The sequence below is a fragment of the Apium graveolens genome, unplaced genomic scaffold (genome assembly GCF_009905375.1).
Source record: "Apium graveolens cultivar Ventura unplaced genomic scaffold, ASM990537v1 ctg635, whole genome shotgun sequence".
In the NCBI taxonomy this organism is placed as follows: Eukaryota; Viridiplantae; Streptophyta; class Magnoliopsida; order Apiales; family Apiaceae; genus Apium; species Apium graveolens.
The window spans coordinates 73248-93773 of NW_027419405.1; the positions used below are offsets into that span (position 1 = coordinate 73248).

A 20526-nucleotide genomic window follows, 5' to 3' on the forward strand; every position below is an offset into this window, starting at 1 on the left:
GCGTCACACGTTGCACACACGCAACAACCAACCACTCAAGCGCGGCTCAAAATGACTCGACAGTGTGGGGTGTAATACCCACATTTTCTAACATATTTAACTTCAAACCAGGAATAATAGGGCTACCAACAACATTACTTTCCAGCATTCCAAAACCTTTTAAAACTTCAGCTGCATATTTCATCATTCCAAGATCTGTCATCTCAAAAACTTTCATCATTGACAGCTTAAAATCACTGAATGTTGCTTCATCATTACCAATATAAATCACATCATCAACATAAAGACTGAAAATAAGCATTTTACCTTCCCCGCTTTGCTTAGTAAAAAGGGTTTGCTCATTTGGACACTACTGAAAACCTTTTGCAATAAATAAGACCTTATACGATCAAACCATGCTCGTGGTGCCTGTGTTAATCCGTACAGTGCCTTATGTAACTTGTACACTTTATCTTCACTTCCTTTAATTTTATAGCCTTTCGGTTGTTCCACATACATATCCTCCTCGAGCTTGCCATATAAAAATGCAGATTTTACATCCAATTGGAAGATTTTTTAGTTGTGTTGAGCTGCTAATTCCACTATTGTTCTCACTGTCTTCCCCAATCTACTGGCGCATATACTTCCCCATAATCAAATCCATATTTATGTCAGTACCCCTTTGCGACCAATCGAGCTTTATACTTCTCAGGCTCCCCTTTTTATTGTAATTGGTCTTATAAACCCACTTAACTATGACTTTCTTAGCTCCTGCAGGTAAGTCAACTAGGCTCCATGTATTGTTTTTCTCTATGGATTTTATTCATAGCCACCTTCCAATGCTTGCTCCTTATCGCTTCTTCAAAATACAGAGGATCACTAGACACCATTAGAGCCATGTTGATTTCAGAATCATCCTCAGAAAAATCTGAATCTCCTCCTGTCACATAATCATTAAGCCATAAAGGAGGTTGCGATTCTTTTCTGCTCCTCTCTTATCATTTTCTTCTTCCTACCCATTTTATTTCCTCCTTCTTGCCCATTTTCACTCACACTATCATTTTCGACTTCTTCATTTTTATCATCATCATTACCAGAATCATCACCCTAATCTAAATCTATAAAAATATCCTTCACATGAATATTATCCCAATCTCATTTTTTTGCTTCATCAAAAACAAAATCCCTGCTTATTACAACTTTCTTAGTAATAGGATTAAACAGTCTATAACCCCCTTTGTTTCATCACTTACACCCAGAAAAATACAAGTATTACTTCTATCATCAAGCTTAGTTATTTTTACCTCCAGCACATGAACATGTGCAATACATCTAAAAACACGAAAATGATCAACAAAAGGCCATAATCTGCTCCATGCTTCTCTAGGAGTAATGTCCTTTAAAGCTGAATTGGGACATCTATTTAAAACATGATTACTCTAGAGCCCATGACTGTTTTGGAATTCTCTTCTTCGAAAGCATAGCACGAACCATGTTCATGATGGTTCTGTTTTTGCGTTTTGTAACATCATTTTGTTGTAGTGTGTATACAGCTGTAAATTGTCTTTGTATTCCATTTTCCTTGCAAAAACCATTAAACTCAGAAGAAGTAAACTCTTCACCTCTATCTATACGTAAACATATAAGTGGAAACCACTTTTTATTGCTTACTAACTTCAGAAAACATTTAAAATAACTAAAGGCTTATGACTTCTCAGCTAAAAAATAAATCCGTGATTTCCTACTATTATCATCAATAAAGAATAAAATATACCTCTTATTTCCAGTAAAGGCTGGGTTTATTGGACCACAAATGTCGGCGTGGACAAGGTCTAGAACACGTGCAACTCTCCACAAACTCTTACTAGGAATTGGATCATGGTGATATTTTCTGATGAGACAATCATTGCATATCTCGCTTGTTGCAGTGAGTTGTGATAACCCGTTAACCATATTTTTACTTTCCAAATTATTCAGACTTTTATAATTCAAGTGACCATACCTCCGATGCCATAATTTAGTTGTCTCACTTACATTTGTGTATAAATAGTTGCTGATCATGGCAGATGAGAATTGAGATTGACTTTGTTGTTGTGCAAGCACTTTAAATATCCTATTTGCGGTCATTCGAGTTTCTATGATAAGTCCTCTATTTCGAAGATAAATCTTGCAAACACCTTCTTTAATCACAATTGTTAGTCCCTTCTCTTGCAATTGTCCCATGCTCAAGAGATTAGTTTTCAATTCTGGAACATAGTAGATATCAGTTATCGTGTGTTTGACACCATTTAGAGCAAAATTTACATTTCCTCGATATGTGACATTGATTCTGCAATTGTTGCCCAACTTCACAGTATGTTCAAAAACTTTAAATTTAAAAGAAAAAAGTTTTATCTCCGCATATATGATTTGAGCAGCCTGAATCTAGATACCATGCATCTTCTCATTTCCCTTCAGTCTTTTAAACATAATCCATCAACAATAAATCATTTGTTTCTTCAACCATTGTATAATTGGTTTCATTATTCCAACTTGGACACTCATACTGATAATGACCCAGTTTATGACACCTAAAACACTCTATAGTTGCCTTTGGGATAACATATCTTCCTCTTCCCCTGCCTCGTCATCTTACTGCATTACCCCGTACAAACATCATTAAACGTCCTCTTGCACTATATCCTTCATCACACGACACCTTTAGTGCTTGCTCCTTCTCTCTTTCTTTCTCTTTGCTGAATTTTTGTTCATGTCCAGAAGTGAACTATGAAGAGCATCAACAGAGAGTGTATCAAGTTCTTTTGATTCCTCAATGGAACATACTATGTAATTCCATTTCTCAGTCAGAGCCTTAAGATCTTCTCCATCATTTTCTCATCAGTCATAACTTCCCCACAGTTTCGCATAGTATTTTCCATCTCCATCACTCGACCAAAATAATCATTGATTAATTCTCCATTCTTCATGGCCAACACTTTAAAACTCATTCGATATCGATTTAATTGGGCTCGTTGAACAGAGGCATTTCCTTGATATTTTAGTTTCATCGAGTCCCGGAGTTGTTTAACAGTCTCTTTCTTGGTAATTGTTTTCAAAATCGACTTGTCAATGGAAGAAAACAAGTAATTTTTTGCCTTCAGATCCTTCAGTCTCGCCTCCTCTAGGATTTTCTTCTCTACAGCCGGAAATGTTTCTTCCTTTTCAGGAATATATGATGGAGCTCGATGAAACACACTTAACCTGAATGTTGTATCTACTTGTAGAACTAGGAATCTAATACTGCATTTATTTATCAAGTATGTATTATTATCTTTCTCGTGTTAGGTATGAAATACACGTAGTGGGGGTGAATGTGTGTTTCTTGATTTTTCTTGCTTAAAAATCAAGTTTGGTGTTTAGGATATGGACTTAATAGCTAAATATCATTTGCAGTGATAATCGACTTAATGTAGAAGACACAGAAGTAATTATCAAAACTTACTTGATCTTTTATTAAAAATCAGATTAGTTGTGTTACAAATATGTGTTCTTGAATAATTAGAACTCAGCTACTTCTCTTGAGAGAATACAAGATTTTCTAGATTTGTTTGTTACAACTAAATAAATGACTCGTCACATGTTATATAAATCATCATGCACAGTTTACAAATATTGCACTAAAATAGATCAACATAATTTCTAAAGTTAATTTATCTATTTCTATTTCAAGTGTTACATATCTGTGTAAAATCTTTCAAGTCTGTTACATTCCTTTGTCCGGTTCATCTTGGATTTTCATCTTGCACTCTTCAAACTGCATATATAAACTTTCCATTTTAGTGATAAAACGGTTTGTTCACTGATAATCTTGGATCTTCAAGTTGGTTGCATTATATAATTGAAGCGGTTATCGAGATCTGCATTACTGTATAGAGATGTCTCATATCGACATGTAGAATGACCTATCGATATTTCAACTTCTCTACAAGTGTTATGTACTGTCGATATCTCCAGTTCTCTATATGCAGTTTGACTTATCGATATCTCCAGTTCTCTCTATGCAGTTTGACTTGTCGATAACTCCACTTCTCTACATATATTTTTAACTTGTCAATATCTCCACTTCTTTACATATATTTTTAACTTGTCGATATCTCAACTTCTCTACATAGCCTTGGATTTCTCTACAAATAGAGTGACATCTTTACAAGTTTAATGACTTCTCTACAAGTAGAATGATTTCTTTATAAGCTTATCTGACTTCTCGATAGATTTCTCGATATAACATGATATGTGACTTCTTTACATTTGACTTAAAACATTTTACAATCCACAACATTATTCTTCACCAAGCAATCTTCTTTTTGAGACACGATCAGACTTGATCTTCTTTCAGAGATTTATTCTTAACTTGTTGGTTGTTTACTGAAAAATACTCAAGTCTAGTATATATAATATTTGTACATACTCAAGAAATATCAATACAGATTACATAACATTACAAGCCAACTAAATCTCATGATTGTCAATGTGACCAATTTTTGTTATGTAAATGCATATCTTGCATAACATCTCACAAATCCAGATTATTGTTATTAGTGTATAACTTTTGTTAACAAGATGAGTAGTATAAAACACAATCAGTATCTTTATTTCTTTTTGAATTTTCAAGGTGAGTATTTCTTTTATATACTCTATCACAATCCTTGAAAACAGTTACATCTTCATCTGTTGAGTCCATGTTTGGGCTGTCGCCATGAAAATTGTTGTCATCACTATGATCATCCAGTGATTCCTCTTCTGGGTCAGTATGTGCCATATTATAATGCTCTAAAATACCTTCATGATCTCTAAAGTCTTGGTACATACCCTAAAGTTTCAATAATTATTTCAATATGTCCAGGGTCATTTAAAAATGATTGGTCATCCAAATACAAATGTGATGGTATGTATGCTTCACTAACAACATAGACATACATAATTTTAGAGTAGGGGAGAACATTACACATTTCCAAGGCATGGGCATCAGTTGATAAAAGGGATGCCCGATAAAAGGGTATAAATGGAGATCAAAAATCAACACTTGGAACCTTGTAAAATACCTCACATATATATATGTATTTTCACCATATTCAGCTAATATATTACATATCTCTAATAAGCTCATCTCATCTTTATAACAGTTGTTTACATAGCTTATTTGTCCGCCAACATAGGTTTTGGAATTTAGCTAAAATTTATCCTCAATGTGCATTTTTATGGTAAATTTATCAGGGGAATCTGCATAATAATAAAAGTGACAGAAATACATAGTAAGCATACCTATTACATATAAAGGCCCAACCCTAATCTTCATAGTAAGACAAAATTAACTAATTTCATAACACTAAATTGCAGACATGACCTAAACAATGTTATCACACAATAAATAATATAAATGACATGTAAGAAACCAAAAATAAGCCGCTAATAGCTAAATGAAGTCTTAAATAAATACATAACATCCAAGAACCACGACAAACAAGAAACTCACTACTATAATCTGGTGATTCTTAAGGGAGGTATGCATTGTTTTCACTTGGAGGTCGCACAGACCATGTCATTGCACCACCACCAACAACAAAGAAACAAACTTCAAGATTAAGACATAAACAAGATTAGGAGGGAAGACAGAAGAATAAAGTAAAAGATTGGCGACAAATGACCTGAACTTCAATACATATATAGTATAATAAAGCTTATCCATCTGTAATTAACACAACACCCTTATACTCCGGCTCCCGGACATTTTTGACACATTTCAACTGAAACTTTAGTTTTTTGGCACAGGCGTTCAAAAATTTACAAAAGTGGCACAGAACGCCACTTCCTCCGGGGTTCAACCCCAGAGGCCCAGAAAAAGTGGCGTTCTGGGGTAATTTTTTTTGTTTTGTTTTTTTTCTTTCCTCCCGGATTGAATTGCACTTGGGGTTGAATTGTTTGTAAGTGTTTTAAGTGGAAAATATGTAATGGAGACCTAGTTTTGAGTCTTCATATAAAATTGGAAAAAAATTATTTTGGTGTAAATTTTTTTTATTGGGTAGTCATGCAAGCCTATTTGTAGTATGTAATTTTTGTTTTTTAAAAAAGAAGTGTATGTACGACTTTTTGTGCCCTCAAAAAGGGTACCTTGGTAGTCGGTGACGAAAAAATTCAATGAAGACCTAGTTTTGAGTCCTAATATTAAATTGGAAAAAAGCATTTTGGTGTAATTTTTTTTATTGGGGAGTCATGCAAGTCTATTTATAGTATGTAATTTTTGTTTTTTTTTAAAAAAAGTGTATATATGACCTTCTGTGGCTTCAAAAAAGGGTACCTTGCGAGTTGGCAAAGAAATATTTTTATGAAAGGGTAGTTTGATTTTTTTTTTGCTGTAATAGAAAACAATAACATCTTTTAGTAAAAGTAACAAGATGAAATTGACTTGTCTACTTTTAGAAGTCCGAATCTTCAGACAAATATGAAAAGTTAAAAGAAATACTGTGTTTATGTAAAGGAAATGCAGATTTCCTAAATTCACGAGAGTAGGCACATGCAAATTTTTGAAATGATTTGACAAGTCAACTTCCGTTTTGAACTGAATGACACGGGTGAATAATTTCATTTTAAAATTTATAGGGTCAATAATATCAATTATTTCCACATTCGTAACCGCACAACCTAATATTACATATTGACCATGCAAAATTATGCCTATAAATAGCTGCAAAACTATAAGCCATCAACTAAATTTCCCCCTTTGTAGTATATTAGTTTCTAAATTTTGAGGCTGCTACAATCAGGTCATGGACAAGGGCAAGGGACACGCTAGTTCTGATATTCATGATTACGGGGAAGTTAATTGGTATAAACAGACCGAATCTCAAGCACAGGATGAAGCTCAACAAGCAGAAATTTGGCAGGTCAAACAATTTGTGAGAAGAATGCGAGGTATACGGGCCGCACAAGGGCATGCCATACGTGATAATGAATAGTTCGTTGGCTATGGGGAAATGCACTTGAAGTTTATGAAATCATCGATCGAGTATGAAGAAAACATTAATAAGAATTTCAACTCTGGTCACATTTCAAAGGAGGAACATGAATACGAGTTAAATGAAATGTTTTGATATTACCACTTCATGGAGGACGAGCTTGAGATGAGGAAAAAGGAGTACGAGGATGCATACGCAAAGCGTAGGGCTGAAAGGATACGTGAAGAGCACAAGGAGTGGGATGAAAAATATGCGAAATATATCGTCAAACTTGGGGATTTTTCTCAAGGACACGATGATGCTGGTATGGCTACAACTATATGTCATGGAAATTAGGGGCCCCACGCATTGCCATCGCGTGATACTCGGTCGAGTACGTACGCCTCGACCCACGGATATGGGTAGGGAGGTCATATGCATACATCCCCTCACATACAAGAGGATGAGGATGTTGATGATGAGTTTGATCAGTACGTAGTTAATCTTGCGGATGACTAAAAAAATTGCGAGCTTCATTCATTTTCCAATTTTCAGCTGTAATGTATTTCTCTTATTATATGTTTACATAATCAATGTTCCCTTGTAATGTAATTTGTTCCCAAGATGAATGGAAAATGCACTCGTTATTGCATTTTTTGTTTACTACTTTACAGAAACATTTGTACTAATTGTGATAATATTCCCAAAGTTGATGACTTTTTTAGAAGTGGTTGTAAATTTATTTTTGGAAAAAGTTTGTTCCACGTATTAGTATTTTTGGAAAAGTAAGTAGCACGTGAATCTTACAGGCATGTATTATTACTTGTTGGTAAATTTATGAGTTTTGGCTACTCAGAAATGGAAGTATAAAATGATGATAAGGAAAATGATAAGGAAATGAGTTAGGTATCACGTGAATACACAGTAGAAAGCATATGCAACAGTTTGACTGAAGTTTTCACTTTTTAGAGATGAAAGTTAAAGAAGTTACTTTTACGAATGCCAGTGTGCAACTGCAAAGTGGGAAGGGTCCTCCACAGATAGGTAGCGACATGCAGACTGCAAAAAAGTAATTGAGTAGTCTTGTCAAATGCAGTAGAAGTTATAATATTTGTATGATGTGATAAATGAATGTTAACTATTTCGAAGCAGTATGATACGTAAGTACCACGTGAATGTTACAGACATATCTACTTAATTTGTGTGGCCTTTCGTCCTTGTTTATTATGTAAATATGATGTTGTTCAGAAGTTAATGTTGTATATTAATAGAAGAGCAATGAGCTATACTCCTGGTGATATTATTCGAGCTACTGGTCGGAAATGGTTTTGTGATGACGATTTTAGATATTCAATGGATCCTAATTTACGTTACTCAAGAGGTTCAGTAATCACGATGCATAAGGAGTGGGAATGGCGTGTAGGGTGTTTGCAAATAAAATTAAAATTACATAGTTGGTTATAATTAAGTAGTTATTCATATTCAATTAACTGCTTACATTTTATTTTTCAATTCGTTGCTTAAATTTAATTGTTTACATTAGTACGTGCAACATTATTTTAGATTGGGAAAGTGATAACAGACTTGTTGCATATCTTTGTTGTATAAAAGACTTGTTTTGTTGAGTTTGTTGGTTGAGTTTTAAGATTGGGAAAGTGATAATATAGCGGAAATGTTGCCTGTTTTATTTTAGATTTTACGAATTCTGAAGCAGTGACTTGTTTATGTCTTAGAGTAACTACACTATTTTATTATAATATTTAAATCTAGATATGCATTTGAAATAAAGAGAAATGAATATTTTATTATTAAATAAATTCTTTTACTTCGTTTAGCAGGATAATAAATAAAATTAAAATTACATAGTTGGTTATAATTAAGTAGTTATTCATATTCAATTAGCTGCTTGCATTTTATTTTTCAATTCGTTGCTTAAATTTATTTATTTACATTAGTGCGTGCAACATTATTTTAGATTGGGAAAGTGATAACATACTTGTTGCATATCTTTGTTGCATAAAAGACTTGTTTTGTTGAGGTTGTTGGTTGATTTTTAAGATTGGGAAAGTGATAATATAGCGGAAATGCTGCCCGTTTTCAGTTTTCTGCAGGGTTTTTTTATTTCATGTCACACTTGCTTAAAGAAAATTTTCTTCTTGTGCAAGATTACATGGCTGGACGCCAATTGATCAATCCCGCTCTAATTGACGAGGGATTACTTACTCAACAAGCTAGGCATCGTTCACAGCTTGTTTGGGGTGGCACGGTACACATTCCTGCCCCAATTTCCGGTTTACTTATCAAAGTTCTTTATGTTGCTTGTAAATGCATACATTCAAATTTACTTGCAGGGTAATGACGATCATTTACGGCTCCGCTCAAACTTCAAGACATAATGGGACTGTGTTGAGGCTAATCCGCTACCACGGCCTATCCAGGATGCCATTACAGAAGCTGGTTTTATGGGTGTTCTGCTAGCCGGGAGTATGAGACATGATGCTGGCCTTATATCAACTTTTCTTGATTGATGGCGCCCGAAGACACATATTTTCCATCTCCTTTTCGGCGAGGCCACTATTACACTTGAGGATGTGTACTACATATTAGGGCTACACAGCGTTGGACGTCCCGTGTTACCTATTACAGGGGATGTAGGTGCATTGTTAGTACATGAGCTTCTTGGTGTTGCCCCCGATCCACAACAAGATACAGATGTTATAAAGAAGGGTGAAATTAAGATTAGTTGGTTGATTCGTCAGTTCGGTGACTGTTCCCGTCTGCACTCAGCTACTGGTCATGATCATGAGCGTGAGCTACTGTACCACACACGCGCACACTTGCTTCTGCTCATTGGTTCTACTGTGCCAAACTATAGTTGTTACCGCATGCCTCTAAACCTCCTCCCATTTGTGCGACACGTGAGTCAGATCAGTACTTATAGCTGAGGCAGTGCATGTCTTGCTTATCTTTACCACCACTTGTGCTCAGCCAGCATTGGATATAAGATGGAGCTGTATGGGTCCATGACATTATTACAGGTACATATCCACCCAACATACTTCATATTATAGGGTTCATTATTCATGCGTACTTTAGGCACACTGCATACTTTAGACACACTGCATACTTCATGCATACTTTTATGTGTATTATTCATGGATATTGAATGGTGCATGATCCATGCGTTCAACAAATATTCATTTCTCGAATGCATATGTGGTTCAGATCTGGATATATGAGCATTGTACTGCCTTAGCTCCCAGACAGCGAGACCCTTATTTGATGCAGCATCCCCGTGCTCTCAGGTACGAGTGTGCTTACACATTTATGACTCTCTGTTCATGTTCAGAAATATTCCAACATAATACATTTCTTGCTTCAGGTGGATCATCCCATTGGATGGTAAGACTGTGCAGACACATTCGTTACGCGGCATTCGTTATGACCTAGATACCATGTCTGAGGATTCCTTCAGGTGGAGGCCCTATGGTGATTCCGCGGTCGAGGCACGAGACATCCCTGAGCTTGAGCTATCACTCATGAGTGCACCTTGCCCCCTCATTTACTTGACATGGGTGGAGTGGTGCTACACTAATAGGGTCACAAGACAGTTTGGATACTTGTAGCAGATCCCTACTGACTCTCCACTTACTAACCATGATTCTTTCCATAGGGATCAGAGATGATGGCCTTTTAAGTTCACTAGGGTGCGTGAGCTTTGGGAGTCACGTCACACTGCCGTGCTTGGTCCACCATCTTACAAATGCACTTGCAGACCTATGTGCGTTGTTGACTATCCTGAGTGGTACGACAGAGTCACTCGGCATTTCATGATCAACCCCGGGATTTGGAGGGACCAGCAAGGATTCCAGGGGTCTCAGGGACTCCTACCAGTGGCTGTAAGATTTCCCTTCTTATATTAGTACCTCTTAATTTGTCACAGTTTTCATTTATGTATACACATTTACATGTTGTCAATACAGGTCGAGGGGTTGTCCACTGCCTACCACCAGATTCACGAGTCCGGTGTGGCTGAGGATGATGATAATGTGGATGAGGCGCTTCAGGGTATACATGGCATATTAGATGCCATGGGTTTCCCATATCTTCTATAAAGGCCCCCTCATTTACCTCCTGCTACCCCACGTACTAGTGATGCTCGTGCCCGTAGGCCAGCAACTGTATTTGTTCAGACTGCACCAGCTCCTCGGGATGGTTGGGAGCCTTGGCCCCGTCCATCAGGTGGAGAGGGTTTTTCGTTGTACACCTCCTCCGGCTCAGGTTGGGAGCATAGCTTTCAGGGGCATGGACATACTGACTGTACCTGGGACCACTTTATTCAGGGAGAGGGAGATCGTCATACGTCTACTTGGGGTCACAGTTCACAGGTGCATGATACTGGTGGGTCTTTTTGGGGGCAGAGCACTTAGAGTCATGATGCGGGTATATCGATGCATCTACTATGAGCCACACTACTCAGGCCTCTTACGCTGTTCCTAGTGCCTGGGCTATTGGATCCAGTTGGGGCCATTCTACTCAGACTCATTACGGTCATCTGGTTCAGGATTCTCCACAGCCTACATACAGTTTTCCGCCCGAGACAGGTGGTTCGGGCTTCTCTTTCCAGACCCCGCCTAGGGGTTTCGACCCCTGGTTAGTACGTGATTCCTCCGAACATAGTCATTAGCAGGGGCGTGAGGTGCATACACCCCTATCATGCAGGATGCAGATATGGAGGGTGACAGTGATGAGTAGGATGACGATGATGAGGAAGCTGATCCTCATATACAGCTCAGATAGTAGCCCCGTAGAGCAGTGAAAGGAAAGGGGAAGCTATGCCACACCGGCGGGAGGTTCTGTGGCTGATCAGTACTATTTCCCATATTTGCAGACTTGTTATTTTTAGTTTGCCATGTTTTTATTACATATTCAGTTCAGACTTATTTTTATTAGTTCTCATCAATTTCAAACTTGTTGTTTTTCTTACCCTACAATCTAGTCACTTCAATTCACGATATTACATTTGAAGGTGTTTCGTAAGTAATATTCAAAACGTACATACTTAAAGAAATAAAAACTGTCACATTCTGCAAATAACGTTAAACAGATGAAACAAAATAAATACACTAACACATGAACGAAAACATAATAAGTGAAATGGAAACACAATCACAACATGACCACCATCAATGCAATGACTTTAATTGATTTCATCTGCAAAAAATGATAATTCATATCAAATAGTTATACTTTCCTCTATATTCCATTAACATGATTTGACATCCACATGGTCCTTTTCAGTATTCCTCCTGCATAATTATTTAATTTGCTTGCATGTGCTTTCTATCATGTACCCACGGGAAATGGTCTATAAATTATTGTCATATTTCACATGGGTGGCAGTAATGACACGTACATCAACAACACTAATAGCCTGTACATCTTCATTACTTTTATGTTCTACAACCGTTAGTCTTGTTAACTTTTCTTTATCACCCGACTACTTACACTCTATAAATTATACACACTCACACATATTACATCCAAGCAGTACTACGATGTCATCGTCTACAATAAGAAGTGGTTGTTAAGTGAAAGCGATGATGATTACCGTAGTCTTAGGGTAAGCGATCCAGTGGAGTACTTTGCTGGTGTACGCCAAGAATGGGCATTTCGACGTGAAGAATCTGAAAGCCTTACACATAATCTTATTGCGATGAGTGTAAGGGTTACGCTTCGTCATTCTCTATCCATATATCCTCGCCCTCATGAAAATCTTCCTTGGTCTGAATTTAGGCGAAAAGTGGTTAAAGCCGTGACCTGTATTCGACGGGAAAATAACAGAATATTGTTGCGTAGGAGTCGTTATTATATGTTCGAACTAGCACAAGATTCAGTTCATGCTTCTGGTAGAGAGCTTACGGAAGGAGAAAAACACAGAATATTACAGAATGAAGATTATATTTCCGATGATTACATGTCTGATGAACAAACTTGACAAGAATTATTGTGTTCTAATTTCAGTGGCATTTTTCCCCTTTTTGGATTTATGCATTCTAGCTCTATATTAGTCGAATATGTCTTTGTTCTAATATTATTATCATTAATAGTTGGGTGCTCAGTTCAGTTTATTTTGAAATTACTGTTTCGTATTAGTAAACAGTTCAGAACCACATGCAACCATTTCCAATAATTTTAGATAAACAGTGAAAAAGTTAAAGTTGAATGACATTTCAAACAGTACATGACAAGTCAAATCCTATACATGACATAAAGAGGAAAAGATAAGGCTTTGTATGTGAAGTCATTGCATATACAGAGTTTCCCTGTCACTTTCCACCAGATAATGATTCCATATTTTTGAAAATAATGCAGGTGAGAGACAAGTCACAATCAAGTTTTGAATATGAACTATATTTGTATAGTATGTTTAGCACGTTAACTGTCCTTCAAATTACCTCATGTCTTCTTTACCAAATCACTTATAAATAGAGAGTTACAACCTCATGAAGTCACACTCATCAAAAGTAATTATGTCTTCACTCCCAAATTTGGATTATTGTTTTTGTGAAAAATTAGTTGTTGAAGCGCACTACTGGATGGGTATTGACGCAGGAAGGCGATTTATCAAATGTCCCGACGGTGCTTGCATTTATGAACGTTGGATCGAAGAGCCGCTTGAACCCCGTGTAGCATTTCTCATTGAAATTCTTAGGGAAGAAATTACCACAGAGAATGTAGCTCATTCTGCAGAAATCCGCGAGTTGCAGTGTGAACTTGAGGAGTCAACGAGGGAATTGCAGAGAATGAAGGCGTTCATCGAGTCCCATACCTGGAACATCAATGAGGATGATTATGACTCCGATGATGATGACTCCGATGATGCAGATGACTGATCCGGTTCATATATTGTTGCCTCTTAATATTTGTATTGTTGCATCGTACTCATTTTTATTCATATATTGTCTTATTATTCTGTATCGTCTTATTATTCATATATCCTTATTATTCATATGTCATAGAATTTGTGTTTCAAGTCAAGTATTCATTATCAGCAAATTAGTTCATATCAAAATATAAGGCCTCGTCAACAAAAATTATTCCCCATGATACACTTTTGCATGAAACTAAAACATTACAAAAAAAAAATTAAAATAAAAGTTAAATATGAGTACTACAAATAAATTTACATCACTGGTCAATAGAAAAAAAAATTAAACAAAATAATTTTCTAGGAATTAATTATGAGATTTGCTAAACATGCCCCCACGTACAAATTGCACACTCGAGTAACTTGGTACCCTTTTCAAAGCCAAAAAAATCATATATAAACTATATTTTTTTAAAAACAAAAAATACGTACTAAAAAAAGGTTTGCATGACTATCCAAGAAAAAAAAATCACCAAAACAATTTTTTTCAATTTAATATTAAGGCCCAAAAATAGGTCTCCAACATTTATTTTACTCTTACAAATTGCACACTCGAGTACCTTGGTACCCTTTTCAAAGCCAAAAAAATCATATATAAACTATATTTTTTTAAAAACAAAAAATACGTACTAAAAAAAGGTTTGCATGACTATCCAAGAAAAAAAAAATCACCAAAACAATTTTTTTTCAATTTAATATTAAGGCTCAAAAATAGGTCTCCAACATTGATTTTACTCTTACAAACTTAACAACCTTTTACACCAACTGCAATTCAGTCCAATTCAGTTCGGGGAGGAAAGGAAAAAAGCAAAAAAAAAAAGTAATTATCCCAGAACGGCATTTCTTCTGGGCCTCCGGGGTTGAACTCCAGAGGAATGGGCGTTTTGTGCTACTTTTGAAATATTCGCGTTATGTGCTACTTTTGGAATATTTTGAATAAATGTGCTAAAAAACTAAAGTTTGAGTTGAAACGTTCCCTTTCAGGATCAGTCGTGGTCTTCCAAACTTTACCGGTGGTATGGACGAATCCCTCGCTTCATCCAAATGTGTAAAAGATCCTAGCCGCACTTAAAAGCCGAGTACTCTACCGTTGAGTTAGCAACCCGAATATAAAAAGTTTATGTAAATACAATCAAAAAAAAAAAAGATAGATAAATGTCAAAATTTCTAGACAAAAATGTCCGGGAGCCCTTATACTCCAGCTTTATTTACTAACAAGACTAACAAGTACTTGACTATTGTACACAATGTGCTCCTTTTAGTAAATTATACGTTCTACGTTCTGCAATACCCAAAATAGATATACATATTCTGCATTTCTTGCAAACTAGGAAGTACATATTCTGCATTTTAGGCGCCAACAACTCTAGCGAGATTTCGTGAGTAGCCCAGGCCCGCCCAAGGCAACTGAAAATTTTGGGGTTTCCTGTTAAAAAGAATAAATTGAAAAGCCCAAATTTGGGCCTTTAAAAATAGCCCAATTTGATAACAAGAGGACTATAAAACACATCCGGTAGTCTTTGTTTGTTGTACAATTGTTAGGGCTGAGTCTTTATTACATAGACTCACTGAATAGCTGCCGCCGCTGCTATCTTTTCCTCTATATAATTTTCTTTTACATAAATTTGTACAATCAAACTTGCAAATGCGATGAAGAGAAACGATGGAAAAACAAAGCATGATTGAGAGTTTGTGCTCTCAATATGAATATCTATACCCATTGGTTCGTATTCACTGAGCATTTACCAATATAATCTATATGAATTATGTGTATGTATATGTGTAAATATTTGTGTTTGTGTACTGAATCGAAGGTCCCAGCAGAGGGGGAAAAACTCAAAAGAGTCCTCTCTAACACATATTTTTACCTTCGCAAATTGAACGCCGAATCGTAGGATTCCTAAGCCTTTTTTCCTATGCTTTTGATTCTCAAAATCGGCCACATATTGTTCTTGCATGTAATTCATTTTTATCTTTTCTTTACATTTTTTTAAGATGCAAATGCTAGAAACTAAGTGTTTTCTGAATTCAATTTTTTAAATTACTGTAAATACAACTTTATTATCACAAAAAACTTGGTATTTTTTTATCTAATATTTTTCATAACTTGATTTTTTTTAAAATATAGATGAATATATTCTCATAACTACAGTGTTTGAATATAGATGAAGTTAGCAGGATCAAAGTTAACAGAGCAAGTAATGGTGACAAAGCAAAATAATGTAATTGTAAAATATATTCTCAAAATCTTCCATATACAAGACTTGTTAAAGGAAAATCAAATGAATTGAAACTAGAAATGTTAAAGTTGGAATGTATTAATAATGCAAGATTTGTAGATAGTCTGTTTGGGTTAAATAGTTTATTAATATTAAAAGAAAATGGTTTAGAAATAAATAGTAGGGCGGAATGTGGTGGTGGTTAGGAGAGGGACAGAAGAAGAACGCCTAACGGGGACAAGTAAGATGCTATAGCCGTTTGGTCCCTTTAATCTTCATGTGTTTGTGGATCAAGGAATTATTAGAATGTTCACGTCATTTATGCTAAACTTTAAAACCCAAAATATTCGCAAAGTATCTATTAGCAAATGTAGTTCTACATATATAATGGTTAATTTGGCTGATTTTTAGACTGTTGGGCAATATATCTAACTATTTATTTTTCCAAGAATAAACACTTATTCACAAAATTTAGTTGATGAAGAATTTGGTAGATGCTGGGGAGGGTGAAGCAACCGAAACTTTTTAAATGTCCTAAGATGGTGTTTGAAAACATATATTTTATTTTAAATGATGAATTTAAAAAAAACAGAATTTTAGTTGTTATTTCAAATTTTTATATTTATATTAATATCTTAATATCTTAGATTTCAAATAAATTCAAATCCCAGTTCTCAAGTATTTGATCAAATTCAGATGCCTTTCCAAACGGGACATAAAGGAATTTGGAGAGAAATTATTACAACGGAGGTACGCGTGCCTAAAGCCTTCTACTTTTTGCTTATGTGGGTTGATATCTACAGACTCCAGGCATCTGGTGGGCCGGGCCCATGCATGGTAGTTCCATCTTCTGTATTTGTTCTTTTGTATACAATTTTATTGCCCCTGTATGAAAGAGCTATTGAAATTTGGATTTGGATGCAATATTCACAAGTACAGGAGTTTGCACATGATACCTATAATTCACGACTGTGACAGTCTGACAGAGGATGTTCCGGTGAATTATATTGAAGGTAGATAGAAACCCACAAATTAACACATCTTACCAGAAAAATATATCTGGTATGTTATTCGGGTTCAGCCACAAATATCCGAGATAGTTAGATATCCAAGTGTGAGACTCATCCACATCATATATATATATTTTTTGTTTTAAATTAAGTGTTCAAGTCCGAATACCTATATCCAGTATCGAGTATCGGACATCGATACTCGAAAATAAAATGAAAAATTAGAGTAACACATGTTGAGTTGACATTTTAGTGAATTATTGATGGTAATTTTTTTCTCTATGATATATAAAATTGAAGCATGAGAATGCCATATCCGATATCCGATCCGATGACCAGATTGTCATCCCGCTATCTTTGCTGTTTAAAAATGATACTCCGTTTGTCCCTAAAAACGTTTCCTCTTTGTGTTAGACACGTTTGTCAATGTACACTTTTGATTGTACATTTTTGATTTGTTAATGTACACTTTTGATTGTACACTTTTAATTGTTAATATCTTTAATACTGTATTAGTATTAAATATAAAAACTTTATTATATTAAAGTACTCATAAATACGAATCCAATAAAATAACTCATGACTATGTTCGATCTTATAAATTAGACGTAAATTAGTAGTCAATCGCTTAGTACGAACAGTAGAGAAAGTTAAAATGTGAAAAACAATACCGGACAGAAGGAGTATGTTTTATTTGGTTAAGTATTTGATAATGATTTCAAAAAGCAGTAATACCGGTTTCCGTTAAAATTTGAAGTTTTCTATTAGAGAAGATCAGAATTTCATTAGACGGGGGCGTTTAAATTTCCAATATCTTTGTATGGCTGTTATTTTGTAACTAAATTAGTTCCCGGGCCGATATCCGGTTATATTATAATTGTTTTTTAAAAAGTTATTTTGAAATAGCTTAATTTGAATAATATATATATATATTAATACAATATTTTTATTATATACTAATAAGAATAAAATAAAATAAAATATAAACATAAAAACTTAAAAAATGACATGACTCAAACTACAAATAATGATTATTAAATTTTGTATTAAATACAAAAAATATAATAATTATTATTTATGTAACTTAAATTAATTTTGAATAAGATAAAATTAGTGAAGAATATGAAACTATTAAAAGTTATTAATTTAAGAATATAAAAATGAGAAAAAAAGTAAATTACAAATAAATGAATAAGAGAGAACGAGAAATTGGTAAGAGAGATAATTAGTGGAGATAATAAATGAAAGAGAGAGAAATTGAAGATAAATTAAATGAGATAATTGTTAAAGAAATTGAAGATAATTTAAATGAGATAATTGTTAGTGGAAGATGATATCAGCAAAACTAATGAGAATTTAATACATTGAATTTGATCATGTAGACGAGTTTGACACATAAATGAGCATATCACTAATAAAAATGCGAGATGTCACTTAAAAATAATTCCAATTTTTTTTTGAGATCCCTTTGTTCACAACCACAAATTAATTTTTGTACTACTAATAATGTACACCAAAAACTCACTAATCTTATATTCAGAAAAATGTATTGTACCATATGCACCAATAAGCATATATCGTAAACTCATCAGTTTTGTATTAAAAAAATAGACTGTACCAATAGCCATGACCAATCAGTTTTTACACAATTTTACTGTACAACAAAATCCACTAATCTTGTGTTCAGAGACTATAGATTAAAGGAAGGTGCTTAAAACTATTCCATGTGTCTAAAACAATTTATCTGCTTATAATGAAATCTTCTTTTATGATTTTGCAGGCAAAATTATACTTCACCGTTACATTATATAACCAAGAATGACATGGAAATATACAAGGGCATAAGAACAAACTTTTCATATTCATCATCATGATGTCCTGCCTTGCTTTTCCATAAGCGAGCTCTTTATTCTCTTAAATTTTGCTTTAGCACTTTGTCTTTTTGTCTAAGAGAATCCCTTTAGTTTTCTGAACATGAAAAAAAGAATCATAGTTAAGAACAGCATAAAGATTATATGTGATCATAAAATGATAATGATGTGCATGATTGTAACATATATACATACCAAATGACCTCTTGCAGTGAAGTACTGCTTCATAGATTGAGCTCTCCGTATCAAAAGAAGGATAATATGGACTTGTTGGAACTGATTCTTGACCCAAATTGCTCCAGCTCTTAGACTTTTTCAATCTCATGTACTCGTTCAATTTGCTCATGGTTTGTCTCGGAGATGCTTCAAGTTGAAGTGAATTCTCATGATTCTCTAGGCTTCGAATTTCCCACTTTTTCCTATCGATATCATCCACTCTAATGCTTTTTCTGGAACAACCAACTTTGTAACACAAAGGCCTTAACATTCTCAGGCATCTTCTGATTATTCTTTTCGACGACTTTCTCCAGATTTTCAAGAAATAATATAAATTCACAACTTCATCTTCCCGATCACAAACGAAACTTGCAGAGGAAATGGGAATGGAATTTGGTAGCGCGGATGGGGCGTTTAAGGATTCGACATGTATCTTTGTTCTGTCCAAGTAAATGGGCATAATGTGACCATTTGAGAAAATTTCATCAGCATGGACAATATTAAAAGAAGCTGATCTTGATATTGAAGTGCCAAAGTTGAAATCGGTACTGTCTCTTGGGGATGATGTTGAGGTGAGGTATTCCTCAAGGCCATCAAATTGAGGTGTTTGGTTTACCAACCAGCTGTATGAAAAACTCTCAGTTGCAAGAGATTGAGAGCTACTATTTTCCATGTTTGCCTAACAAATTGTTGAACTGAGAAGCAAATTTAGAAAGCAAATATGATGGTACACATAATATATAAGAATGGATGGGACTCACAATGACCAATATATATTACAAACAAAAATGACCATCAATCCATGCTTCTCTATTTAATTAAAAAGTCATGAGCTAATGAAATCATATGTACCAAACCAAGGAACTTTGTGAAAGTAAGAAATTATAGCCAACTTCTAAATTGAAATGTGCATTTGGAGGGAATATTAAGCTAGTAATGTATTGTCCAATGTGACAATGTTTGATTATGTAACTATATCAATATAATAAGTCCTATATCAATATAATAAGCCATATCAAATTATTGAAAATATCTAGTGGCATATAATTAATGTTACAATTTTGTCAAGTACTCCCTCCGTCCCAATATACGTTTTCTCTTTTGACTTTAGGTACTGTTCACGGTAAGCGATTGACTACTAATTTACGTCTAATCTATAATATCAAATATAGTCATGAGTGATCTTGTTGGATTCGTATTTATCAGTACTTTAATACAGTGAAATTTTTATATTTAATATTAATACGAATTTAAAGATATTAACGATCAAAAGTGTGCATTGACAAACGTGTACAACACAAACAAAAAACGTTTTTAGGGAGGGAGGGA

General features: G+C 34.7%; 1 protein-coding gene and 1 non-coding gene across 2 annotated transcripts; one reads left to right on the forward strand and one right to left on the reverse strand.

Moving 5' to 3' along the window:
- Window positions 1-15687: 15687 nt before the first annotated feature.
- On the forward strand, window positions 15688-15830 carry LOC141703228 (small nucleolar RNA snoR145). Its single transcript, XR_012567415.1, has one exon. It is a non-coding gene; the product is annotated as a small nucleolar RNA snoR145 (small nucleolar RNA).
- A 2864-nt stretch (window positions 15831-18694) lies between these two features.
- On the reverse strand, window positions 18695-20139 carry LOC141703226 (putative membrane-associated kinase regulator 6). Its single transcript, XM_074506806.1, has 2 exons — window positions 19177-20139; window positions 18695-19078 (listed from the first exon to the last, which is right to left on the reverse strand). Exons 1-2 carry the CDS (start codon window positions 19868-19870, stop codon window positions 19071-19073), a joined length of 702 nt encoding a protein of 233 aa, XP_074362907.1. The 5' UTR covers window positions 19871-20139; the 3' UTR covers window positions 18695-19070.
- Between the last annotated feature and the right edge of the window lie 387 nt (window positions 20140-20526).